The sequence below is a fragment of the Tetrao urogallus genome (genome assembly GCF_951394365.1).
Source record: "Tetrao urogallus genome assembly, chromosome: 5".
NCBI classification, from domain to species: Eukaryota; Metazoa; Chordata; class Aves; order Galliformes; family Phasianidae; genus Tetrao; species Tetrao urogallus.
This window is the reverse complement of record NC_136818.1, coordinates 53,756,589-53,784,252: the sequence shown is the minus strand read 5'-3', so window position 1 is coordinate 53,784,252 and position 27,664 is coordinate 53,756,589. Positions and strand designations below refer to the sequence as shown.

Below are 27,664 nucleotides of genomic sequence, written 5' to 3'. Positions count from 1 at the left end.
ATCTTCAGCTTGCAGGGAAGGGAGCAACCTGCCACAGGATGAGGGGTAATGACTTTAAGTTGCACAAGGTGGATCAGGTTGGATATTATGAAAATGTTCTTCTCAGAGAGTGGTGAGGTACTGGCACAGTCTGACACAGGGAGTCACCATCCCTGGAAGATCTGAAGAAAAACAGAGATGTAGCACTGAGGGACATGGTTAGTGGGTGCAGGGGGGGTGGGTCAGTAGTTGAATTAAATGGTCTTTGAGATCTTTTCCAACCTTGATGATTCTGTAATGCTACGGAGGAGTTGTCTTTAGAGCTGCCACATTAAATTCTTCAGAAAAGTAGGGCGTGTTGCTGTTGGAGTCTGTTACATGGCCAAGCAAGATGAGCACTACTGTTGTCTTTAAGAGATCATTTCTATTAACGTGGTTTTAATGAGTGCTATAGGCCTAAACCATAGCCAGTGCACCTCCTTCGGGCACAGCTATTTGGTGTGAGCTGCCAAGTGAGGACTGGGCAGGGAGTGCTGGGACAGGATTACAAAAACACAGCTGCTTTTGTGAGGCTTTGAGTTTGCTTTGGTGGAGATAATAATGATCTTGTACAGCTCTGACTGAAGTTACTCAGTTTACCTTCATCTAGTTTTAAAACCTAGTGCTCCCAGTTCTCCTTAATACATTTGTAAGGGTTTTCTTTCTGTCCTTGGGGAAAAGCAGAGAATGAAAATTAGGCATGGAAACTGGAAAGCCTTGTTTTTAGCACAATAGATGCTTCATACTGCTCCCGTGTGAGAAAAATATGTGAAGTGTGATTGCCACAGAAGTAGCAAGAGATCAGAGAGCCAATGTCAGTAGTAATGAAGCTCTGAGGACTCAACTCCCTGCTGGTGGATGATTCTGTGTTTGCTGCGTGACGGGGGTACGCATTTGGTGTTTGCATCAGCAGTGTGCACAAGGGAAGCTGGGTACCTGTGCCTGCCCAGGGAGCCATCCTTGTTTACATAGAGTTCAACAGCAACCCCTCCCTGCCTAACTGTCTTCCTCTTTTTGTTGCTTGGAGCATTACAATATACGAAGAAAAAACTTTTTTCCCCTTCCATACAAGTCAGACTGAAGAAGTCCGGTCAGAAGCAGAGGAGTTTTGCTCTTCCTGAGTGATTGCTTCAGGCCAAATGACAACCGGTAACTCTGAACTCTGTGTCACACTCCCATTTCATGCTGTGTTGGTTGTCTCCATGACAGTAAGGGCTCCTGTGTGCCTCTGCAGCCTCTGAGGTACCGTCTGTGCTTGCAACCCTCCTTATGTGACGATGAGTAACAGAGAGAGGAAATCTGACCCATGGAAACTGATGTTCAGCATGCTGATCTAGCTCATTTCTGAGTTTGTATTTTATGCAAAAACTGTGGTTTTCATAAGGACAATTTTAGTCAGGCTTCTGCAATAGGCTACTTGTTGAATGTTGGTTCAGTATCTTGGGGCTTGCCTGCAAAAAAAGTTCATTCAAATAGAGTGATATAAGGAAGCATGCTTACTGAGAGCTACTGGGGGAAAAAGTACACCACAATATAAAAGTCAGTTCCCTGAGTGCACTGAGTATATTAGCAAAAAGGGTGGTTTCGTTCTCGAGCTTTATTACTCCCTCCTTACACAACTGCATCCTTTCTTAAACAAGATTTCTCATGTCAGCTTTCAAGCTAAATTCAGCCCTTGTCAACAAGGTGAAAACTCAGAAAAGTATTGTTCTGGGAAGCATTGAGAAATTCTATGAACTCCACGAGGAGCCCGCTCAAGTCTCTCTGCTGCCCCATGCTGTCCTATGCTGGACTCCTTGCTCCACAGAATTGCAATTACAATCCATAGCAATAGTGCAATGGAGAAAAGAGCGGGGGGGGGGGGGGGGGGGCAATGGGGGGGGGGGAAGCTTAGATCCCCTTTAAAGCAGGCTGTTGGGTGGGCCAGCTCCTTCTCTCCCATTGATGATTATAATCCACTCATGCTGAGAAAAAGCAGTTTTGCTGCCAGAGCATGTACTTTCCATCCTGACACATAATTGCTGGGTGGGGGAGAGAGGTAGAGGCTGGCTGTGCAGCTGTAGGCAGGGAGGGAGCTTGGTCAGGAGTGCCATGTACCAGCCATGAAATCCAGGTTTAGCAGGGGTGCTCAGCTGTGTAAGCAAAACCTTCTGCCCATTCACCCCTCAGCAGGAGGAAGAAGAAAGGAGGCAGGTAGCCAAGATCTGAGCAGGCTGAGGGATGGAGAGCCAGCCCAGGAGTGCAGTTATGACAGGGTTCTTTTTTTAGCTTGTTTTGGTTTCCACACGTGTGGGTCATACAAGGCTGGCTGAGCTAGTCTTGAATGTGAGCCTTGGAGCTGGGCTCTTCTGGCCCCTTAGCATCATTTTCCTGCTCTTCTTCCTGTCCAGCAGCACTGCTCTCCTCAGCTTTTTCCTTCCCAGCAGAATTTCTTGCTGTACCCAACTGACTTTGAGCCACTACAGGACCTGGCTTTGCAGGCCTTGAGGGCTAACAAACAACCACTGCAATATTACAGCATGGATTCAGCCCTTCTGGGGTTGGATTTCCTGGCTCAGCAGCCTCAGTAGTGTTGTGGTGCAGTCGTACAGGAAGTCAGGGCTGAGCCTGTTTGTCCAATTTGGTCTCAGAGTTCAAGATGGAAATGGAGAAGTGAGAATGCAGATGATCTGCTCAGAGCAGGTACATGGAAGAGGGAGAGTTGATCAACCCTGACCGAGAGCTGCCAATGTGAAGCAGTTCAGGACAGCAAGGGTGCATCAGCTCAACCCTAAGCCATCCAAGGACCCAGCTCCAAAGCTCAGCACACGGACATGCTGCTGCTCTCATCAGGCTTTGGATCAGAGGTTTGAAGTGGCTGTGATGGCAGCTGGGTAGGAGGGAGATGCTGCCTGTCCCCTGGCTGCCTGCACACAGCTGGGTGACCTCTGCTTGTTGTGCCAATTGACCACTTCTGCTGGAGGACACTTCGTTTCCTGTTGCATCTAAAATTTCATAGATTCTCCTCCAGAATCATTCTCTAGAATCCAGAATGCAGTAGTTTAACTTGTAGTTCTGCACTTTGTATCTTCCTGCACACTCAGAGTGTTTCCTGCATCTTCTCCTTCATTTTCTGTTTCTCACATTAGCTCTCTGAACCCAGCTCCCCTAGCAAGTATTTCTACCTCACAAGCTGCTTAAAGCAGCTGGATGACTTTTCTGAAGCAGACCAATCCCAGACAGAGCCGTCCCAGCCCTTACACTTATGCAGCTGCTAATTCGACCCTAATCCATTCTGAAGGAGAGAGCTGGTCGGTGAGGATGGAGTCAGAGGAGGGAGGTTCTTGTCTGCCCATATATCTGCAACTCTGACAGACCCACCGTGCCATTCTCACCTTTTCTTGTGGGAGGAGTTTTAACTCTTTCCTGATCTCTTCAAAGCTGATTATTTCAGGTCTTGAGCTTCTGTAATCATTTTACTGGGTAAAATGGGTAAGGAGGGGGGAGTTAGCTATTTTAATCAATTCCTAATTTAGTTAACTGCATTATGTACCCCTCTTCTGTCTGAACTTCCTCGTTCATTCTCTTTGTGTTTTGCAGACTTCCTGGCTGTGCTTTAGCAGTGAGTGACTGAACAGAGTCTTCTCTGCACTGTGGTGATCACAGTAATGTGAAGTTTAATGAGCACCTGCAAAATCGTGTAGCAGGTAAGTGTTCCAGAGGTCATTCTTCTTTCCAGCATTCACATAATTTGGGAGAGTCTCCTAGCTCTTGCTAGGAGATCTTGCAGGAGAAATGCTGTAAAGGAAGTGGTGTGGTTCATCATTTAGTAAGCTAAGTGTTGTTTCCAGCAGTAAGGGTCAGACAAAGACTACCTGATGTAGCAGTACTGAGAAGGTTCCATTGATAAATGGCTTCAGTTTGGAAGTTCAGCGTTAAGAAGCTCTTGCTTCTGGCATTCAGTGTAAAATTCCTCTTATCTGGTTGTTTGGTACTGTAGGTGTCTAGTCAGAGGGGAAAGCAGGCAGGAATTAAGAGGTACATGCTTTGCTGATAGCTGCTACTGCTATGCAGGACAACCTGACAAAGATACTTTACCCATACAGGGTGAACTGTGGATTTCCTCCCCCCCCCCCCCCCCCTCCCCCCACAAGTGTCAAAGCTGGGGGGAAAGGCCTGCAATGCCTCCTGATGGTCAGAGAGAGGACAGACGTCAGAGACAGCTGGATTGAAGTGAAACAGCAGCTTCTACAAGGCAGCAATGCACAGTTTTACTGGTCCAGACTATGCTTGTATGAAAATCTCTGAGAAACCCGCAGAAAGCAGAACTGCCCAGTGAAACCCAGAAGTCTGGTGGTACAACGTTGCAAGTGTGACTTGCGATACAGTAGTGGGAAGGGAGGGAACAGAGCTGGTGACAGCAGCAGCCACAAGAGCAGCAGTCCTGGCTGCCACAATGTCCTGCTGCAGCTCTGAGTACCTGTTACTTCACGTAGTCCATGTGATTTAATTCCTTTTCTTATTTGTACTGGAGCTGTGTCTGTGTTGGTGGTGTTCGTTCCCTTTTATCCCATCTCAGTTCAGACAGCTGCTCTGCTCTAGCAAAGCTCAGTTCACAGCATTCCCTGGCTAGCTTCTTGAACCAGCCTGGATCAAAGCTGTGAGAACTGGCTCATTGCCACTGCCTGTGTGTAAATGAGTTTTTTTCTCTTTTTCTTTTCCCTCCACCACGTTTCATTATTATTCCTCTTCCTAAGGCAGGTTTTTCTGGCTGATCCAGCATGTTATTTATATCAGCAATATGTGCTTCAGGGCAGAGATGCTTTTTCAGCATTTACATGGCAAATATCTGATGCACCCCACTGCCATGCATGTGGCTTAGGAAAACCAACCATGGTGTTGGCAAGGATGAAACCTACCGAGGCCAACTGTTGCAGACTTTAAGCCCTTTTAGGCACAGTTTCTGATTCATATGGTTACTTCAGTTGCCTGGTAAAAGAAAATGTACTGTTCCTTCATTTTCAAATCCAGAGGGAAGAGCAGAGAAGGTGTTGGAGTCAGAGTAGGAAAGTGATATATTAGTTCTAAGGAGTCAGTTGAGCCACCTGTGTGACTACTTGCTGCATCTTTCTCTGGGTTCACCCAAGGGATGGTGGGTGCCATCAACTGAAAAGATGCAGTCTGCTGCCAAAAACAAATGAAAACAATGAAACTCAACTTCAGAGTGCCTTGCTTTCATTTCTTCTGAATTGCAGAGGATTTGGTGGTGCTCAGAGAGAACGTGATTATGAGCGAGAGCAAAAGATTCCCACATTGTCTTCAGGAAGAGAAGAAACTCCTTAAGACATGATAGAATCTATATGTGCCAGAACCCCATGCAGGGCTTACACCTTTCTTTGGAGAATGCACACAGTGATAAGCAGAAATTCCTACAGATAGAGGTAGTTAAGCCCTAGTCTAGACTGTCTTGTGATGCAGAGATGAAGATTTGCTGGAAGCTTTTCAGAGCAAAACAGACTTGCCAAAAACCATCCAAGTAGCGTAGGCAGTGAGTGTAGGCAGGAGAGACTGTATTGCTTTTTCAGAACTCTTTTATCTCTATTTTTCTATTCCTAAGCTCTTGGAGAATGTTGATAAATACTAGAAGTGGAGCTAGGGAGATGCTCTCAAGCATAAACTGAGACACTTAATCTGCATGATACAGGCATATGTTCGTGTTTATATCTGGATTCAAAATGCTTAGCTCCTAAATCATTTGTCCCCAAATGTTCAGGTACCTGACTGCCACCGGTTTCAGATGGGAGTTAAATTTCTAACTGTCTCTGGAGATTTAGCAACAAAATACCTCAGGACTGTTAAATGTGAGAAAGAGCACTTAGATTTTCTGTACTCCTGAGCTGCAGATGACAAGCCACTCGTGATAATCAGAGAAGACTTTTGTCTTCTCCCAGGCTAGGAGGGGCAAGGATTGAGATAGGTCTCTGTATTTCGGGTAGCTGTAATCAATCAGCCAATCCTCCCTTACTGTGACACACCACGACGTAAGTTACTTGGTAATTCAGATAACTTAAGGACATAGAGCTCTGCTACAGTCCTACCTGGACAGCCAGCTCTGCTCAAATTAAGCATCAAGGCCACACTCCTTTGCAGCCAAATACAAAAGCCAATATGAAGGTGCTAGGATAGCATCTCACTGATGTCCATCTCAGCTCGTTGAGCCAAAGCTGCTTGATGCTGTTGGAATGAGCACAGATTATGATCTCAGGTTCTGAAGGAGTTACGAGACGAAATGTCAACTGAAAAGGATGTATCTGTGTTGTAAGTCATCCCCAGCATGTGTTCTTGGCTCAGCCCTGTGTTTGCTGTTAGTCCTAGATGCTTTCAGTCTCACATGCAGGGCTGGAAGCTCTTTGCTCCAAAGCTAAGCTCTGCTGCAGCAGAGGGGATTTTTTGTGCCCATGATAAGAGGCCCCACAGCTATGACTCACAGTTCCCATTACGTTATAAGTCAGTCTTTAAGTGTGCGGAGAGCCTGCCCCTTGGCTTTCAAACAAAGTTATCCTTTGTTGTGCTTATGTTATAAAGGAAGCAAACATCTGTGTTCACCCCACACATCCCAAATGAAAACCACGTGGCTTCACAGCCCTCACATGTTTGGTACTTTTGCTAACAGCACTGCATGTTGCATCACTCCTATCCCGTTAAATCTTTCCAGAGTTTTTCTTCCCAGCAATCACTTTACAAACTGTTCAGGGAAGGAAAAAGCTGAAAGGTCTTTTGTTGGTAAGCAGAGGGGACTGAGCAAAGAGCACATAAAAATTATTACATACTGTTGCAAGTAGCAATAGTCTAGTTTCTGAGTCACTCCCTTGGGTGGAAATGACTCTGAGCTAGTGGAAGCATAGTACAAAGGTGGGATGAATTGTTTTCTTATAAGAGTTATTTTTCTCTTGTTTTGTTTGTTTGTTTGTTTTAATTCAAACTGTTTTTGAAAAGCAGGGATAGCCAGCAGTACTTTGCAGCCAACATATTTGTGTGTGTACGTATCTCTTGGCAGTTTTTAGATTTATGACTCGCAAGCCAAGAATGGGCTTATTAATTCCCACAGTATTTGTGTTGTTTCTGCTGTTCATTTCTAGAGCCACTGTGTAATGAAGTTAGAGAGCCTGATTCTTCCTGCAGATACTGGCATGAAATGCAGACTGCCTCTGCTTAGACTGGGAAGTTATCCTAGAGAAAGTAGTTGTGAGAGTAGCAAATTTCCTAGTGAGAACACAGGAAGCCTTGCAGTAAAAGTGCTCTTTACTGCTCTCTTCTTCTTCCATGCTCCACCCATTCCTGCAGAGGCTTTCATGGTCTGGTGTTTCTGCTTCATTTAAAGAACTATATTGTATTTTATTAAAAAGCTGGTATTTTAGGCAGTCAAAAAAAGCATTGTTTTTCATTTCTGTGGTGATGTACTTGCTACAATAGTCAGCTTTAAAATATTGTCCCTACCCAACTGTTTGAATACAAACAGCTGTAACTAGTTATCAAAACAATAGTCCAGTATTACAAAGACCATCAATCTCAGCATTTCTGAGCCCTATTTAAGCCCTATTTATTCTTGGGCCTGTTGATCTCCTGATGTGACTGTTACTTTGTCACTGAGTCAAGACTATGATGGAGATCTCAGATCAAGTGAATACCCAGCCTACAATGGCAATTTATTTTGACTGATTTTGGTTCAGCCTCTCAACGTGGAGGTAATTCAAAAACATGTGCTTTCTACTAACTGTAATATATGAATGCTCAGTGTTACATGACTGAAATGGGGCCTCATAGTGTCACATGTAAAACAAGCATTCTGCAAGTTGCGTCTGAGCTGTGACTACATACACATGCACCGCTTCTGAGATGTGCTGGAGTGGTGTATCCCTGCTGGGAAACCAGCTTTCTAGTAATGTTTCCTCCAACTCTCTGCCTAATGAAGCATTCATATCATTGAATGTTTAAGATGCAGTTAAATCAGATATATAGGGATGGAGGCAATATGTTTGCCATAGGATAAGGAGAATCAAAGTAACTGCTGCTTGACGTAATGACACTAAGTTTTTTTCACCTTCTTGGGAATTAACTGGGAGGAAGAAAAGGCAGGTTTAAACAAATATCTTGGTAATTGATCCCTTTTTGTGTTCACACCAGCTTTCCATGAGGTGACTGTCCCCTATGAATCAATGAGCCTTGGCTGCCCACACATGCAAGGGTGACCAAGGGTGCGACAGCCAGAGCAGGTCCCTTTGTGAGCATAGTGGAGGCCATACAGCATGTGTGCAGTGACATTGCTCCTTATGTTGTGGTTGACGTTACAGGGCTTTTGGTAGAGCAGTGGGGTGTCATTGTCATTTGTGTCCATCTGTGCTGGTGAAAGATTTTGCAAGGGAACAACCTGGCTCCCATCACAGTTGGTTTGAGGAGGTGGAAGCTGGTGAGGCTGGTAAGCCAAGGTTGTTTTTTTTTTTTTTATGTGTTAGTGTGTGTCTTTTCTCCTCCGAAAAACACAAAAGTTTAGTCTACTCCCATTGTTTTCCTCTCAGTTAACAAGACAAAATTTATTCAGTTTAAAAAGCCAAGCTGTTCCTGGCCAGGATCCTACCATAACAGCTAACTGTGTGGGTGGGAGCCACGTACACACTTCCTACCTTTCCCCTCACGCATCTCACAGCGAGCAGTGCGTTGCAGTTTGTGAAAACCCTTCCTGGCCATAGCAGGAGGAGCTGAGGCAGTGCACAGGCAGCCCTCGCTCACACTGCTTGCTGGTGAGAGCTGAGCTGGCCTGCAGAGTCAAACAGCAAAAGGATGTTGAGGCAGGGTGTTGAAAAACAAACTCCTCATGCTATTAGTTTTATCTCCTGATCTCCATGGGCATTCCCTCTTGTGTCCAGCCTTACATAGAAGGAGCGAGTGCTTTGAGGGCATGATGTGGCTCTGTGCTAATTCAGCAACTATCACAGCTGACCTTGACAGTGGCTGCTAGCTGCTGGTGATAGAAGAGAGGCCAGAGTCATGTTCTTTCTGTGAATACAGGAATGATGTGCTGCTGAAATGCTGAGATAGATGAAACTGAAAATCAAGTACCATATCTCTTTAGGTTTTGGAAAAGAGTATTAGAAGGCAAATAACTCTGAGTATGCAGAAAGGGAACTCTTTCTACTATCCAGGTTTTAGGGGCAGGAGAAGAGAGTTTGTGGGATATTATGACAACATCTTACAAATGCATATGTGTGCAGAGAAAGCTAAGCAGGAGGGAAGAGCCTCTAATCTTAAGTGCTTCTGCAAGAAGAAAAGAAATAGTTTATTATACTTTTACTCACAGTTTTCTCTGGAAAGTTAGAGATTCAAACTGCAGTAAGGAGGAGTTTGAGACATGAGGAAAAGCTTCCTGATGGCAAAGATAATGAATGACTGGAAGACATGCAAGAGGCTCCTCATCTGCCCCAGAGCAAGTTGGGCACTCCTCTGCTTGGAATGGTGCTAGCAAAGTCACTGCTTGCTGGGGGCTTTGTGGGTCCTTTCTGTGCAGCCCGTTATGTAATGTATCTACTGGTCCTGAGGCCAATAGAGGCTACACAGTAGTGTCTGCCTCCAGAGCAATGTCAGTGCAGCTCACGTGTTATCCACTTCAAATCTCACCATCTTTGGGAAGGGAGGGCTCCCTAGTCCCGTACACAGGATGAGCATCAGCATTTCCTTGGAAATAATTGATCTGGTGACCTCACAGGAAAATATTGCTTCCGAATGTCCACAGCAGACTTGTTGGGCAGGATGTCCGACTGGAGCTGTGCAACTGACCCCACTGGCACCACAACAGGCCTGGGACAGGATGTTCACGGATGTTGAGAAGGCTGATGTTCTCAATCAAGCTGCAAAACAATGGTTTTTGGACAAGCAGCCTTATCCAACTGCTGTCCTGTGGCCTTGCAGCTAACCTGGAATGGGGCTTCCTAAACATTTTTGGGAAGACAGTCACGTTGTTGTATGTATCTTGTGCAGCCCTGAGCAGGCCAGATGGCTAGGTCTACTTTTAGACATGGTCTCGCCATCAAGACCTCTACACCTCATGCGTTGGTGCATTCAGTCCTTTCCGCTGATTGCTTCGGTAGAGTGGCAAAGACAAAACCTGTCTCTACCAGTCCACACTCAACCAGCTGTGACAGTAACTCATTTCATGAATGTTCTACGCGCTGCTCCTAAGCTTTATCTACAGAGGGTGAAACAACAGCACAAGTTTGTGCTATTCAAACTCTGTGTTGCTTTTTGTGTCTTTGTCTTTTTCCGGCTTGGCTGCATGTGCTGCAGGTGCATGCAAGAGAAGGAAAGGCAGGAGCCTTTGCCAGTGCTCCATCTAGAGTCAGGCTGTGCTGGCTACTGTCAAAGCAATGTGTAGAAGCTCACGATGGAGCAGAAAGTAGAGGATCTCCATTGCTGTATACATGTCTGGGGACATTTTCTCATTGCAGCAGTGGGGTCTGGGCAGGCGGCAGCCATCTTGAGGATTCCTGTCTGAGCCCCTGGGCTCTTGCTGTCTATGCAGGAGCTATCCCCACTTGGAAACTAGACATGATTTCATGTGTTTAATACTTATGCAGCCAGGTAGGAAATGTAGACTGGTGCAATTTTTCCTTGGTCACCTTAAGGCTTTGTGTCAGCTTCTGTGTGTTTATCTCAGCTGCAGGGCTGCTCCAACCTCCCCCAGGGTCCACCACCTTGCCAACCACACTTGGCTGACTCCAGCGGACCTGGAAACTCTTGTTTCAATATAAAACGCTTGGGTGTGATGCCTCCCATGAGCAACTCTGCCTGCAGTGTCCATCCCATCAGGTAACCTTCAGGCCCCAACAAATACAGTGCTGGCATAGGAGGCTTCACTTGATTCTGGTCTGAAATTCTTCACCATAATGGCACTCGTCTTCTGCCCACCCCAGAAACGATTCTTCAGTAAAAATGGTCTCAAGAACTAGGCAGGTTTGGCTGAAGTCCTGTCAATACCAATTCCTCAGTTCCCAAGAAAGCTCAGGTCAAAGCTGAAGAGCACCATGTTGACATGAAAGCAGCCAAATGATGAGTGTGGCAGCCTCCAGGGCTGGGAAAGAAACTAAAACTTAAATTACTCCTGCCCCTCCTGAATTTGGAAGAAGGCTTTTAGGGGAAGTTTGTCATCAGACTGTAAGGGTACTGATGTGTGCTCTGTTATTAAGTGTGTGCAAATAAAATCACACCCTGAATTATTTTGTTGTTGTTGTTCTTCTCAGCACAAAACAAGCAAAATTTGAGCAACAACTTCTCAGCAGCTAATGGCAAAGACTGCTCTAATACCTTTACTGTTGCCCTCTCTAGAAGTACATCTGCCTTTTTCCATGAATATCGATTTAGCAAGTCTATCCCTGAAGCTTGATCTGTGAGCTGGAAGAAAAACTGCCTTCACTATCTGTCCCAAGTCAGAAAAGGTCTTTTGATTGCTCTGTAAATATTGATAGGGAGATGGTAGGAAAACAGCAGTGTCAGTGGTGTGAGATTGACTAATTAAAGTGCATCTTTCCAAGTTTTTGTCAGGAACAATAATACTGCTGTGCATCTCTACAGTTTCCATTTCTCTTTCAATTTATATGCTTCTTACAGTTCAGAGCTTGAAGTCCTCAAGTAACAAGTCCTTGAACTAAGACGAAACTTAATTTCTCTCTCAAGTATATACCTGCAGAGGCAGCAAACTGGAGAAGAGCATAGTGCATCCCAAAGGGCTTTCAGCAAACTTAATTCTGGAATATTTTTTATACTGAAAGTGTTCATTTTTATCTTGACTAGGTGTTCATAAATAGAGCACAAGCATTTTCAGGCCAAAAGGCAATTTGTTTTCTATGGCAGCAGGAAGGGAATCGTGGGGCACCCAAAAACTCAGCAATGAGGAAGTATGGCTGGGCAGGCCTGAAACCTTCGAGTGTGGAATTTGTTTCTTCCCAGCAAGAAAGTCCAAGAGTAGGTTGGTGTCTGTTCTGCCTATGGCTCTCTGTGGTCAAAACATGCAGCAGAGTCCTTTGTAGACCTCAAGGACCTTGTGAAAAATTATATTTGTTTCCTTGAAAACCCTGGTTTCAAAAACTTGTCACCTTTCGAAAAAAACAGCTCCTATCCAGGTGTAGTTACTATCACTTTTTCATATAGCAGCTTTTCTTGCTACCTATCTAAGTGAAACACAATGTGGAGCCACCTATAAACTGCCTTTTGTGTCAGCCAAATTGCAGGAGGTAATTGAGTATGTCATAAATGATGTCTCAGAGTACTTCAGTGCATTACTGAACCACATTCAGTAGCATGACTTGGGTTTTTCTAATTCAAGAATCAAAGCTTCAGCTTGATCCTATCTGCCTTATTGCTGAGCACCAGACAGAGCATGTTTTGCTTCCCATGATTCAAAATTTAAGGGGAAAATAATTCTGAGAGAAAATATAGCAGTATAAGAAGCCTTTGGGGAAAAAAAGGAGCCATTAATGAAGGAGAAATATTCTCCATGTCTTCAGAGAAGATGGCAGTGTTGCCTTTCCCTTCCCTCTCAGGCTTCCTGCATCATTCAGGACCTGCTGTGGGGCTGATTGTGATGCTCTAGCAAAGAGGCTCCTTCAGGCTTGGAAGGATGAGATGTGACTTCCACAGGAGCTGAGCAGGGAGAGCCACAGGTGCTCCTGGGGAAGACTTTGAACATACAATCTGCTGTTGGATGTTGCTGATGGTTGTTTTTAATGGCAACAGAACTATCAGCTGCTTTTATCTCCCTGAGTCCTCATTCCCATCTGGAGCAGGGATGGTACCTGCCCCCTCACTTCTCAGGCCTGTTTGGAGATATCATTAACCTTAGCATCCACCAAGTGCCAGTCACTGAAGCAATAAGCGCCAAAAAAATGCCCAGGAGGAAACCAATCACTGTGGGGTTGGAAGTGGGTTTGGAGGGACCTTTGGAGCCCTGGGACTATGGCAAGAGAGAGTGCAGAAGGTTGCGAGATGCTAAGTTAGCCTGTTGCAGAGTATGGACAACGACTGTGATTTGAATGGAGAAAGAATGGTGTGCCCAGAAAATTGGAAAAGGTGCTTTGCGAACTTGCCTTCTTAAAACCTCATGAATACTTTTATTTTGTTTTTCATGCATGAAATTTTGCTAAATTTGATGTGTAGATGAAACAATGGTGTTTCTTTTTGTTAGTCTCCAGCTTGGAAACATTTGGACTCCCTCTCTCTTCCTCGCACAAAACTGTCTCATCCAGAGCAGGCATAAATATTTTTATCAAGCTTAAATTGCTTGGCCTGAAGTTGAAAGCAAGTGAAGAGAGCAGCTTTTGTTATATGTGGAGGACTGGACCGCCCTAGCAGGCAGTGCTACTGGTTTCACCTGTATGAATTAGTCTTCCCATGTTAGCCAGGAAAGCTGTCTCTGATGAGATGTGGGAATGCTCTGCCTGTGCCACTCTTAGAGCTGACAAGGGCAGGTTCCACTGACCTTGGTCGCTGAGCCTCATTAACCTTCAGCCCGAACTGGACTTCATGTTAGCCTTCATTTTCCAGTGTAAACTGCTATAGCAGTTTTGATCAGAACTTCCTCAGTTTTGAGGCTGAAAACAGATGTCTCTTGCAAATTCATGCTATCCTGAAGATGCTCTCATTTCCAGTTTTCATCCTGATTTGCCTCCAGATGTTGATGCCTGTGCAGCTTACTCGGGAATGATGCAGTGTACATGCTTCCTATTCTAGTCTTGCAAAATCAGCGGAGATATTCTAGACTTTTCAGTGCAATACAAAATGAATTCAATTGAGATAGCCAGCACTGGGCTGAAGAATTGCTGGGCTGGTTCCATCTGCTTTCCAGGTAGCCTCTGAAAGTAGTGTGGCCATGTCCAGCTGGGCATGAGAGAGTTTTGAAGGGTGCAAGAAAATGAAAACAAAGCCAGCTTCTTTCAGCCGTACACACTCGAGAAGTATTACAGTAACATAAAACATCTAAACAGGATTCAGGCAAGGCAAAGGAGCGATGTTGTACTGGTCAAGACTGCTGCAATGGCTCCTTGCTTCTGGCTGTGTTATTTTTGAGCTTAGAATGCTCATATAGCCTGCAAGTGCACAGCACTAAGGAAAGGATCTCACCAGGGCTTCCTGCCCTGCCCCAGCAACCCGATAAAGCCTTTTGCAATGCAGGGTGAGTCCAGTTTATTTTTAAAATGTGGCCAGACATGGAGCTCACAGAATAACTGGAACATCCAGCTTTGGGCATTAATTCAGCTTTAATTCATTGTCTGATGATTTGAAGAGTTAATATAAATGTAAAAGGGACAAGAAAGGCCAGCAAACTATCTTCAATGCAAAGTCTGTGTAAGGGTGTGCATCTGTGTACGTACAGAGGATCTAAAAAAAGGATTGTTAGTAAATGTTACACTGGGAGGGGCACTTCACGTTATCCTGTGCACCGTGTGAATTTTCTTTCTGCTTGGACAATGCTACTCAACCCTCCTTTGCCTTGTTATTTGAGTCCCATCCCTGTTATAAGCAAAGATAATCACATGCCAGAGGATGCAGTCCTGATGCATAGTGAGTGCTCACAGTAAGGGCGCTTAGGTTTCTGCCACTAAGCCCTGGAGTTTGTTATGCACTAACAATAACAAAGCCCACTGGAATAGATCTGAGTTTGTTGCATGCTCTGTGAAGACATGAATGAGACTGTCAGAGATGTTCTCCTCCTTGCCTAGGGTCTGGGACAGCAGAATTAATAGTGATTAATAACAAACACCAAAAGTAAACAACCTGATACTTTTAAAACCACTGGGTTAAAGGAAATCCTTTCCAGTTTAAAAATGTTTTTCCACGTACCACAGTCATGAGGCGTTTTGGGGGCTGGGAGGATTTGCCACAGGCTGATCCTAACTCTGTCTGTAGATCCTGCCTGGGAAAACAAAACCATGCTGGCTTGTTCCCACCCAGGTTCACACAACCAGCACTGGTAGTGAAGATTGCTGTGACTCAACTGGCTGTGTGGATCCCCAGATGTGATTCATATGGAAGGTAGCCAGAATAGCTTGCCTATGCCATTGCGACATCTGCCTTTCTTCAACTCTAGCCTTATGGTGAGGGCAAGTAATAATCATCTCCAGCCCCTGTTTTTTTTTATATCTGGGGAGGTCCTGCCACAGTACCCCAGCAGATTTGCAGTGGGTTAACAGTAGTGAATGGCTTCATCGTTGTGTTTTTCAAAGCTGATATAATGAGAAGGATCCTTTCATCCTTACCATCCACAAATAAAGTTTGATAAAGTCTCTTTGAGAAGCTTAGTTTCCAACCTGTAGAAACAGGAATGGGCTTAGGAACCCAAGCACTTTGTATAGGGTTAGAAAGGATGCTGTATCTTTTATTCACGAGGGGATTTTTAACTTTTTCTTCCTGAGAGAATATACCCTGAATCATGGGTCATTCTACCTTTTTTCTCTTTCAGTGAAGGAACTGCCATGCCTGTGGGAATCTTCCGAGTGTGCCTAGTGGTAATTACAGCTATTGTCAACCACCCACTCCTCTTCCCTAAAGAGAATGGCACTATCCTCGAAAATACAGAGGAAATCATCCAGAAGATGAAGGAGCGGGAAGAGATCCTTCGGCTAGAGAAGTTGCGCTTGGAACGGGAAATTGAGGGTCAGGAAGCTGCACAGAAGGCTCTGGAAAAAGCAGCAAAAGTAGTGGAGGATGTCAAAGAGGAAAAGGTCCAATGGGATATGTGGACTGCTCTTTCCATGGTCATTTTCCTATTGATCGAGCTCTGGAGGCAGGATTTCCAGGAGGGGAATTGGCAGGACATGGGAGCAGATGAGGATGACGTGGCTGTCCTGGGGAAAGCATTTAAAGGGGTGGCCTTCCCTGACAAGGCCATCTTAGCCAGCTTCTATGAGAAGCGTATCCTGGGTACCACTGGAGACATGGCCAGGATGCGGGAGATGGTGGAAGGCTTCGCAGATGACCTGCTGGAGGCCTTGAGGAGTGTTTGTAACCGGGATGCTGACATGGAAGTGGAGGACTGCATGGGTGTGGGGAGCATGTATGAGAACTGGAGAGTTCGTAAACCTTTTGTCTGCGATCTGATAGTGCCTTTTGCACCCCCAGAGCCATATTGTTTCCGATCTCAGATATGGTGCTCTGGCGATTCTTTTCCCCCAGATGAACAAGGATATGGCACTATCAAGGTATGCAGGGCAGATGAGGATGAGATAGGTTGCATCTGTGACAAGACTAAACTGGGAGAAGATATGCTGTGCCTCCTCCATAGCCAAGGTAATGCTACCAGACTCAGCAGTGAAATGGAAGACCTCCTGTGCTTCAAAAATACGCAGTATCTTGATGCTGACCAAGTCATGAAGTGGTTCCAGATTGCAGTCACCAAGGCCTGGAACAAAATTTCACACAAGTATGAATTTGACCTGTCTTTTAGCCTCTTGGACTCCCCAGGAGCCCTGAAGATAAAATTTAAATCGGGGAAATCAGTTGCCTTCAACCTCACCCCTGTGGTGCAGTACGAGAACTCTGATGTTTACTTCATCTCTCATTTCCCTCGGAACTGCCTGGCAGCAGACCTCCCCTCCAGCACTCACTGGTTTCTCACCTTTGCAGTGTATGAGAGGAGATTCATCCAGATGATCTCCAAAATGCTGCCTGCCAATGCCTGCCATGTCAGCTGCCTTCAGATCCTCTCCTTCCTCCACGGGAAGCAGTGCAGCCTCACAGGTCCAAGTGGGCTCACCAACTACCACCTGAAGACAGTGTTGCTGCATCTGCTGCAGACACGTCCAAATCAAGACTGGGCTCCAGAGAAGTTGGAGGCCCGTCTACAGGACATGCTGAAATTCCTGGAGAAATGTCTGCAGGAGAAGAAGCTCTACCACTTCTTCATTGGCAATGGGAAGGTACCAGCAGAGCTGGGCTTCCCCATCATATTCCAGAGGGCTGAGCCCCTCAACCTTTTCCGTCCCTTTGTTCTACACAGGGATGTTTACAGAAAGACAGTTGACACATTCCATGAGATGCTCAGGAACACATCTGCACTGATAAGCGAGTACATGGTGCACATTCCCCATGTCCACACCAATGGGATCCAAAAGGAATCTGTTTAACCAAAGCCAGCAGGAAAACACTTGTTCCTCTAAGCACAAATCCAGAGTGCAGCTTTCCAAAGCCTTATGGAAACAACTGACTTTGCCAGTGCAGTTTGTTGTCTGCAGCTGAACCATGTCTATGTCATGGTTTCTGCAATAAGGAAGAAGGGATGGGTGCAGAACAGAGAGAAACTGGAAGAGATGCTATAAAAGTAAGTTTCTGCTCCACAGTTGGGCTGGCAGGGTTTTATGCAGCTAAGAATATATTTTTCTACTGTGCCTCAGTCATGCTACAGTGGTGATGAGCAATGAACATGGCTAATTTATTCTGGTGCCTTCAAAGCGGTGGTGGTCTGCTTGCGGACAGGACAGCGGGAGCTGTGAGACCTATGGGAGGTGCAACATGAGCCTCGGCTGGGAAGGAGAGTCGCTAGTCAGGTCATGCACAGTTCTAGACTGGATGGAGATCTTAAGCCCAGCACAGCTCTTTAATTGAAACGGAACAGTGGGTTTAAAAAGTGCATTTTGATAGGACTTGCAGCACTAATTTAAACAGTCCTGTCCATCAAAAACACTCCTGTGCTCCAGATATTTTTTCCCTTGGAGGAATATAACGGAGCAGTCCGCAGGATCAGTGTCTTGAGACCATTTCATTTTCCATTTTCTTCAAAGTAGCACAATGAGTGGATTTTATTCTTGGCTGTTTTCCATGGATGAATGGCCAGGAGCCTTATTTACGTCATTTAAGAGAGAAATGCTGTTATTGGGTTCTGGCTTTTGGTTTATTTGTTTGCTTTCCTTATCTCCAGGCAGCAAGTCTGAAAACTAGCAAAGAGAAATGATTGCTGCAGGGTTTGCTTTTACTAAAGAGGAAACTCCTCAAAATTATTCTGTATAAGCCCGATCTCAGGAGTCTGATACCAGGAGGAAACTCACTATCCAAATGAGAGAGCTCTCAGTGTGGTTTTAGTGAGGCCAGGACAGCAAGATGGCTCTGAATTAGGAGGAGAGTTGCAGGAGGTGTACATGAGGCAGAGTGTGGCACTGCTCTCTGCAGCTCTCTCGTGGTGTGTCATTCCTTTCTGCTGCCAGGTACCCAAGTAAAAGCTGCCTGTTTTTTGACTCATTATCAGGTCTCCTCAGTCCATCTCAAGGCTGCTACTTTGATGATGTTTACTCTTGGGAACCACAGGTAGCAAACTATAAATTTTTGTATCCTCTCTCCTTTTTTCCTTGTACAAACCATTTCTCCACTTCCTTCATGTCTGCTTATGTCTGTACCCCCACCACTGAGGGACATTTTCTACACCAAAGCAAAGCAAACTGCAACACTCATTTCCAGAGGCCTGCAGGGAGGTCGTGCTCAAGTAGTTGTGGTCTGAGTTACTTCTAAAATTGTCCTTAGCCAAGTGAGAGAGAAATGAGTATTTCTATGTCGTTTCCTGTCAGGCATCTAAATTTAGCCTATCCAAAGAACAGAAACAAATTTATGACCCAGGTCTCTGAGGAAACGACACACAGGGTTGGAAAATAACTTTTATGTAAGGTTGAGCAAGGGAAGGTTGAGTAGAAAAGTCTATTTCACGGGATAATCAAACTTCTCTCTTGAAATGGAGGAACAAGGCTGTGTAACACCATCCCTACAAGCATGTAAACAGGCCAAATCTTGCCTTTGCACACCTCAGAGCACTGCTGCTTAGACTCAAAAGGAACCTAAACTGATAGGTGCACTGAATCTTTTGTCCTTCATTTTCTGCATGTGTGTGCATGTTTGCTTTTAAACTCAAACTCACCCTGAAGTGTTCCCATGGGGTTGCTTGAACCCAGGCTGGAGCTGAGCCAAGGTATTTATGGATTTGACTCCCTTGGAAGCAAATTCCTGGGCACAATTTGCCTATGCGTATGCAATATACTCATTTTGCCCCGAGCATCTTTTACGAGACTTGGTCTGTGCGTTCAGGCTACAAGGAAATGAGCTGTGCTACAATAAGTCTCAGGGCAGAGGTCTTTGCCAGCCGTATATTAATATATATACTAAAGTTAGATAGTTGTTCCATCTGGAGAGATGTGGGCATTTCTCTTGAGCAGACCTTTGTAGTGCTACACTGTGAAAAACATAATTTCCTGGACTGCCTCATTTCTCTGTATTAAATCTTTTGCACACCAGGTACAAGGCCTCTCAGTAAAAGGCCAAACTCAGATTTCATTAAAGAGATTTATTATGAGACAGTTTGGGTCCATCAGCTGTCAGCCAGTAAAGTGTCCTAAGATCTTTTAGTGCCACACACATTTAGTGCTGCCTTGACTGACATCTTGCTGGGCATCCATAGGAAGCAGCTTTAAAGGGAGAGGGTGGAGGTGAGGTTTTGTGATTTTAAGTGAGTAATGTTCTTTTAAAACAGTGTAAAGCACAAGTAACGAATGCACATCACTAGTAATAGCCTGATCTCCATGAGAGATCCTAAGGAAGAATAAACAGACCTCTTTCTTGCATCTCAGTGCTGTTCTTGCTATTTACTGACCAGAAAAATTACGCAACTGAATTCCTACTGCCTCTTCTGGTTTCCAGCCACTCCCTCTGCCCTCAACTTGTGGTTTTAATACTTTATTATAGGTTCTGTCAAAGCAATGGAATTAGTAGTGCCTTGATAACAACCACTGATGTACAACATAGCCTCAGGAGCCGTTCACCTTTAGGAAATGTCTTGGTCTTAGTTATTGTTGCAGTTCAGGAGGCCAGTGTCCTCTAAGGGGAGTTGTTAGTTCACTCTTTATTACGTGCCAACCACAGAATATGACTTCATCCCTCTCTAGTTTGCTCTGCATACAGGTCTTACAGGCCTATAAAGATGGATTTCAGCAAAGGAAACCAAAACTTATTCGTTATTCAAGTAAAAGGATTTGGTGTTTGTTCACCATATGTTTTTAATGCAAAGCCTTTGCAATGTTTTCTCAGTGGTGAAGAAATGAGAATTTACTCACTTTTAACAGCTTAGCTGCTGGTCACTGAGTTCTTCTCATAGGATCCTATATGATAAATGGCTTTATTTATTAACTGTCTTTTTTGTAGGATTTTTCTTCCTGGGTGTAGTTCAGAAGTACAATTGTAGTATGAATAGCCATCTTGGCAATGCAGATGAGGTGGGTAATAATATCATAACTTTCCACCTGAATTCTTCCTTGATTCGTGACGCTGTATTCAAACCGCTGCTTTTATAGCAGGACACTGTTAAATTTGTATAGATCTTCTCTTGCAGCTTTATTTATAATAAAGGAATTCTTGTACAAAATCTAAGTAAGTGTGGCCTGTTTTATTTCTAGTTTCCCAAAACATGTTTCTGAGATAGGAGAAGGATGGAGTTGGGAGACACCTGGTGGAATCCTAGCATAGTAAGCCCAGTAGCAAGACTCCCTGTGATGTTCTAATAATGTTGGAGATCAAGCCTTAAACATTTGGAGACATTTATGGCTGGAGATTTATGTAGTGCACTCAAACCCAACTACATGTACCAACTGAGCATTAACATGAAGTCACTGTCCCAGGAAGTCCTTCACTTCTTCATCAAAAGAGATAGAGAAAATGGCACAGAGCAATTAAGCATGCGGCAGTGGGAGGGGATCACTGACATACAGTTTCCAGGGCCACCACTCAGGTTTTTCAGTGCATACTGATGAGACTGAGTGAACCAAGAGGTTTGATCTTAATTCAAGTAGGCGTGCTCAAAAGCCAAGCTTAAGTTGATCCATCGCTGTCTCTCTCTCCTTCAACTTTCATTTTCTTTTGAAACTAAAATTCCCAAGAGAAGCATCACCAACAAAGGATGCTTTTTTGACTTAGATTTGAAAGCAGCACCCTTTATTCCCAAATCCACCAATAGGCTCCTACTTACAGTCTTGGGCCAACCAGATGTAAGGAGTCAAAATTAAAATTTGTCTGTATTCTGCTCCTTTGCAGAAGTACCATAAAACTTAAAATGTCATTGGATTTCCAACCTAACATTCAGAATAAAGTGCAATACAGGCCCAACAGGTACAGCTGGGCTGAGCTGATCTCAGTAAACCACATTGTTAACAGCCTGCCTCATCTGTCACTTTATCTCTGAGGTGCACCAAGGGAGATACAATTCCTTGTATTGCTCCTACCTCTCAGTCTTGCTGTCTAGGCCTGTGCAGGGAACCAAGCTGCACACAAATCCACAGAGCGACAGTACTTAACTTGCTAACATCTTCCAGATCTCCTTCCTGTCAGCTTGCACCAGGCAGGGCAGAATAGCCTTGGGACAGTTCTTGTACCTGTAAGCACAAGTAATCTATAACAGCCTTATGCAGCTTCTGTTGCACACACGCTCCCATTGGGCAGAGGTATTTTGCACTGTCACTGTAATATTCCTGGTGATTCAATTCTCCTTTGGAGCCATGGGTGTGTTAATACAGCATATCAGTAATACAAAGCTCCAGTAAGGCAAAGCTTCTGTATGCAAAGATAATTAAAACTAAGGTGTGTCCACATGCACACCCCACACTGACTTTCTCCTGCCAGAACCACACCTGGAATAGCTTTGAAGGGAAAGTTTTGATCCAGAGCATGAACACACTGGCATAACACAACCAAGATACATAAAGCATACAGAGAGGAACTGAGAGGCGTCAAGTCTGTGAGTTTGATACAACCAGAGCATTTTCTTACAACGAGAACTAGCTGATTAATATCCCTGCTTAGCAATTATGAGTGGAGGACAGACCATACTTTTGAAACTCAAGGTCTGTGATGCATGTACAGGAAACAACAGTCACAGTTTGTGAATATGACCTCTACTCTTGTTAAGAGCTTCCTTCTGATGATGAAGAAGTGACAGTAGGAAAGGTACAAAAGCATCATTTGAGAAAATAGGACCATACACACAAAGGACAGTATTGAGCTATAATATCACACTTGGTTTTCATCAGTTCCTCAGGTTGTCTCAAGCAGACAACTTTGTAATCCTTTTTCCCCAGCTGTCTCATGTCTTTGCTGGTGGGAACACCTGAGAGGGTCATGTAAATGGTTTGCAGTTTTCAGGAAGCACCGTATCCTCTCTTTTCAGCACTGCTTTTCTGGGCTCCATTTTCCCTGGAGAGATGGCTTTTTGCATCAGTGTTGCCAAGAAACTGTTGGTTCTAAGAAACAAACCTGTAGCATTCTGTCTCAGACTGCGGTCTACACATCATGAGATGGCTGTGAACAGTGCAGTAAACATTCTGTACATCAGTCCCTTAATAAAGGCTGCTTTTTAACATTCTCCTCAACTCAGATACAACAGTACTGTTCACTGCTAAGTAGCATTCACATTGCACCAGAGGCACAGCTAAATCTTACTGACAAAATTTATAATCCCTTTCTTAGCAAATCAGCAAAATTTGCTTTAGGAGAAAAAAAATCCAAATAACATCACATGGCACTAATTATTTACTTAGCTAAAAAAAAAAAAACAAACAAACAACTAATGCCACCTCTGCTGACTTTAGACCTGCTGTAGCACACGCTGCTTCTAATATGATAGGAACTGGGAATGATTTAATAAAGTGTTCTCATGACTGTAAAGAGACTGAATTTTCATCAGCCCTTCCCAAGTGAAACCACTGTCCAGGGAACAGAGTAATGAAAAAAAAAAAATAGAGAAGAAATTAAAAAGAAAACCATAAAAAGACTAATAATAAAGAAAGAAGATGAGAAACAGGCAGTTCTCAGATCTTAACAACACAGGAACATTAGAAATGCCATGACAGTGGAAAATAAGAGAGAAGAGGTCCAGAAGATGTACTAATGTGCCAACACATGCCTAGCACTTGCTCTCACACACAGCTATAAGCATGACAGCTATTAAACGAAGCATGACAAGAAAATGTGATTTCCTTTTCTCTTAATTTTTCTTTTTCTTCTTTTTTTTTTTGCCTATTCATGAACTTATTTTTTTTTCTTCTTTTTTTTTTTTTTACCTTGTGCTGAGAGCAATTATGTTTGGTGGCACAACAAGGAATGATTAAAAAAATTCATCATTGTTTGGAAAAACAAAAGTACCACCAGCAACCTTCAAGAGCAAACTATGAAGTACAAGATGAGTAAATACATCATTGGCTATACAATCTGATCCAAAGAAGATTTGAAGGGGACAACTAATCAGGAGCAGAGCTATCAATCTGCTTGATCTTTGTTCATTGGCTTTGTCTTCTTCTGTTGACCAAAACAGGCAACAGCATTTTCTTCTCGGACTGTTTAAAATAATAATGTATTTTTTACACTCATACACAGTGAAAGGAGAGAGCCAGTCCATTTCACCTAACCTTTTTCTTTCTTTTGCAGACTATGCCCAAGTGTTGCATATTCATTACCACATCAAAAACACTTTGCCTGAGGTCTATATTTCCTGATGTGCTGTAATGGGTTCAGGACCCCAGCTGTCTACCAGGAGATTTAGAGCACTGATATTTAATAGTAAATTATAAGGTAGAATAATTCATGTTACATTTTCTTGCTGAAGTAGCATATTTATAATGGTATACTCTAGAGCCACTAAACAAAGATGAGAACACATCATTTCTGTTTGCACAACATAGTCTCCTAATTACTGTGGCCTGCCCTTAGCCACTTATATTTATGGATGCCAGCTCTGTTCTTAACCCATTGGTGGATCTCACTTAAGTCACATCTCCCACTATCTCCCAGTAAAACAGAGGAACAAACTGCAATATATTCCCAGCATGTTTATGGAAGCCAATTTTCAGCACACTTTACTAACTTCCTAACTAAAGCTTTGACAAGTTTTAAATAGAAGCAGAGCAACTAACAATACCAGGATGCTCTATAGTTAGTAATTCATCAAAGTTTGCTGCTGAAATCCCACCATATCATTTCAGGGAAAATGGCTTCAAGCACAAACCCTGCTATCATCTGATAAAACACCTATAGACCCATGTTCTGACACCTCACAGCATTACGATTCCTCTGGGTTCTCTAATGACAATCTACTGCAACACAGCATCAGATCAGGACTAGGAAACTTGTAGAGTATATCAGCATTCTGATAGGAAACAGCAGACTAACTTATTTTTCTCCAAGTAATGCCAGATGTATTTAAAAGGCACAGATAAAACCAAGAGCAAAACCTGCATAGTGAATTAAAACTAGTAAGAGCATAAACTCCAATAGATGCAAACTCACATGCTCTGTAAGCTGGTAGGAAGCATCTTTATTAGAGGAGTTCCTACTAATTCTTCTTCAACTCCATCTTTCATTTCTGCTTTCCCACTTAAGTTACACAAGCATGCACCTCCTCAGAGTTACTATGTGGGTGTAAGATGTGATATTAAAAAATAATAATAAATCACAGAATGGTCTGGGTTGAAAAGAACCTTAAAGATCAAGTTTCAACCCCCCTGCTGTGGGCAGGGCAATCACTAGACAGGATGCCCTGAGCCACATCCAGCCTTGCCTTGAATGCCTCCAAGGTTGGGGCATCCACAACCTCTCTGGACAGCCTGTTCCAAGTGCATCACCACCCTCTGAGTGAAAAACTTCCTTCTAATATCTAACCTAAACCTCTCATCTCAGTTTAAGACCATTCCCCCTTGTCCTATCACTATCAAGCCTCGTAAACAGCTGTTCCCCCCTCCGGTTTATATGCTCCCTTCTTCAAGTACTGGAAGGGAGCAATGAGGTCTCCCCAGAGCCTCTCCTCTCTAAGCTAAACAAACCCAGTTCCCTCAACCTTTTTTCATAGGAGAGGTGCTCCAGCCCTCTGATCATCTTAGTGGTCATCATCTGGACTCATTCAAAGAGCCCTGCATCTTTCTTACACTTAGGGCTTCGGGCCTGGATGCAGTACTCCAGATGGGGCCTCACAAGAGCTAGAAAGAGGACAGAGTCACCTCCTTCTCCCTGCTGGCCACCCCTGCTTTAATGCAGCCCAGGATATAGTTGGCCTTCCAGGCTACAAGTGTACTCTATTGGCTCATGTCAAGCTTTTCATCCACCAGGATCCCCAAGTCCTTCTCTGCAGGGCTGCTCCAAGAAGCTCTTCCCTCAGTCAGTATAAATACCTGGGATTGCCCCAGCCCAAATTCTACACCTTGTACTTAGCCTTGTAGAACCTTGTTAAGTTCACATGGGCTCACTTCCCCAGCCTGTTCAGGTCTCTCTGGATGGTTTCCATTCCCTCCAGTGCATTGACCATGCTGCTCAGCTTGGTGTCATCTGCAAACTTGCTGAGGGCGCACTTGATGCCATCATCTATGACATTGGTAAAGATGCTGAAGAGAACCAGTCCCAAGACCAACACCTGGGGGACACCAATTGTGACCAGCCTCCACCCAGACACAGAACCACCCATCAAAACCCTTTGGCTGCAACCAGCCAGTTCTTAATCCATAGAACAGTCCATCCTCTCCAATTAAGAGAGAAGGATGCAGTAAGGGACTATGTCAAAGGCTTTGCAAACTCCAGGAAGATGACATCTGTTGTCCTTCCCTGGTCCATCGATGCCATCACTACATCATAGAAAGCCACCAGATTGGTCAGGCAAGATCTGCCCTTGGTGAAGCCATGCTGGCTGTCTCAGATCTCTTCATCTCATACATGCTTTAACACGTTAACAGTGAGGATCTGCTCCATGATCTTCTAGAGGTGAGGCCTGTATTTCCCCAGGTCATCCTTTCTCCCTTTCTTAAAAATGGAAGTAATGTTTCCCTTTTTCCAGCCACTGGGAATTTCACCTGACAGCCAGGATTTTTCAAACATGATCAAAAGCAGCTCTGCAACCATATCAGCCATCTCTCTCAGAACTGGCCCCATAGACTTATATAAATTCAGTTTCATTAGGAGGTCTCAGACATGTTCTACCATCATAGTGGGACAGAATTCGCTCCTCCCCCCAGTCACCTAGAGGTGCAGGGCCCTGGCAGACATGGGGAGTCTGACCATCAGTGAAGATAAAGACAAAGCACTTACTGAGTAATTCAGCTTTTCCCATTTCTGAGAAAGCTAGTTCTCCATTCTCATTTATCAGAGGGGGAACACTTTCCTTGATCTATCTCCTCCTGCCTATGCACCAGTAGATCCCCTTCTTGTTATTTTTCATAGCCAAATTCAGCTCCATCTGTGCCTTGCCTTTCCTGACCCTATCTCTACACATGTGAGCAACGTCCCTGGATTCTTCCCAGGCTACACAACCCTGCTTCCACTTCCTGTACATTTCTATTTCCCCTCAGTTTAAACTGCAGGTTCTTGCTCGGCCACGTGGGTCACCCGCCTCATCTGCTCCATTTCTTCTGCTGGGGGGCAGAGAGCTCTTGTGCCCACAAAAAGGTGTCCTTAAAGAGCTGCTAGCTCTGTTCCTATACCCTTAACAACAGTTTCACAGGGAATCACATCCAGCAATTCCTTGAGCAGCTGTAAGTTTGCTCTCCTGAAGTTCAGTCCTGACTCCGCTTATTGTCAGGTCAGCATTCCTCAAGGTCACAAACTCTACCAAGGTATGGTCACTACAGCCCAGGCAGTCTCTAATTTTAAGCACTCTAATGTTCTCCTCTGCAGCATCGGTGAGCTCCAGGTCTAGTAAGGCTTCACATCAGGTTGGTCCATTAATACTTGGACCAGAAAGTTATCCTCAGACTCCAAAAATCTCCTGGATTGTTTGCCACCCACCGTGCCACTATCCCAGCAGATATCCAGCTGGTTGAAATCCCCCATCAGGACAAGAGTCTGTGAGTACAACACTTCTTGCAGTTGAAGCAAGAAGGCCTCATCAACAGGTTACCCCTGATCAGGTGGCTTGTAGGAGACCCCAATCACCAAATGTCCTTCACTAGACCAATCCTTAATTTTAACCCATAAGCTCTTAACCAGATTATGGCTGTTTCCTCAAACAGCTCTTCACAATCCATTCACTCACTAACTTAGATGATAACTCCCCTTCCCCTCCTCCCCTGCCTGTCCCTTCTGAAGAGCCTGTAGCCACCAATCACAGCACTCCAGTCATAACATTCATTCCACCATGTTTCCATGATAGAACTTAGGCCATACTTTTCCAGTTGCACCACAGTTTAACTCCTCCTGTTTGTTTTTTTGACAGTACCTCACTTCCCTCTGCACAACCAAACCAGTGACAAAAAAAATGCTTATGAAGGGGAAGAAATAACTGCATTTAAAGAAAACATTTGCTTTTATTTTCAAGCATTACAACTTTTACCCAAGTAAGAGAGTCAGCTCAAGGACCACCCAAAAGAAATACCCGCAAATAGGCTACAGATGACAGGTCACCTCTGAGTAAAGCCACTATTTTCTTTTCACATAGAATACACAGTCAGCAATGGCTTTCTGCCTCTTCCTCCTAACAGGAAAGAGGTTTCGCTCTTTCCAGCATAGACACACCCAAACATTAAGTAATGCAAGCAGACAAGACCCCACATCAAATAACACTAGATCCTCAAAGCTCACACTGAAGAGAGGCACTGATACTTCAGCAAACATGTCCACTGACATC

General features: G+C 44.3%; 1 protein-coding gene across 1 annotated transcript; it reads left to right on the top strand.

The window, feature by feature from the left end:
• Nucleotides 1-11,876: 11,876 nt before the first annotated feature.
• On the top strand, nucleotides 11,877-17,165 carry ITPRIP (inositol 1,4,5-trisphosphate receptor interacting protein; the record flags this gene model as incomplete). The annotated part of the gene is made up of 2 exons (XM_079536602.1): nucleotides 11,877-12,013; nucleotides 15,503-17,165. Exons 1-2 carry the CDS (start codon nucleotides 11,892-11,894, stop codon nucleotides 17,163-17,165), a joined length of 1,785 nt encoding a protein of 594 aa, XP_079392728.1. The 5' UTR covers nucleotides 11,877-11,891.
• Nucleotides 17,166-27,664: the final 10,499 nt, after the last annotated feature.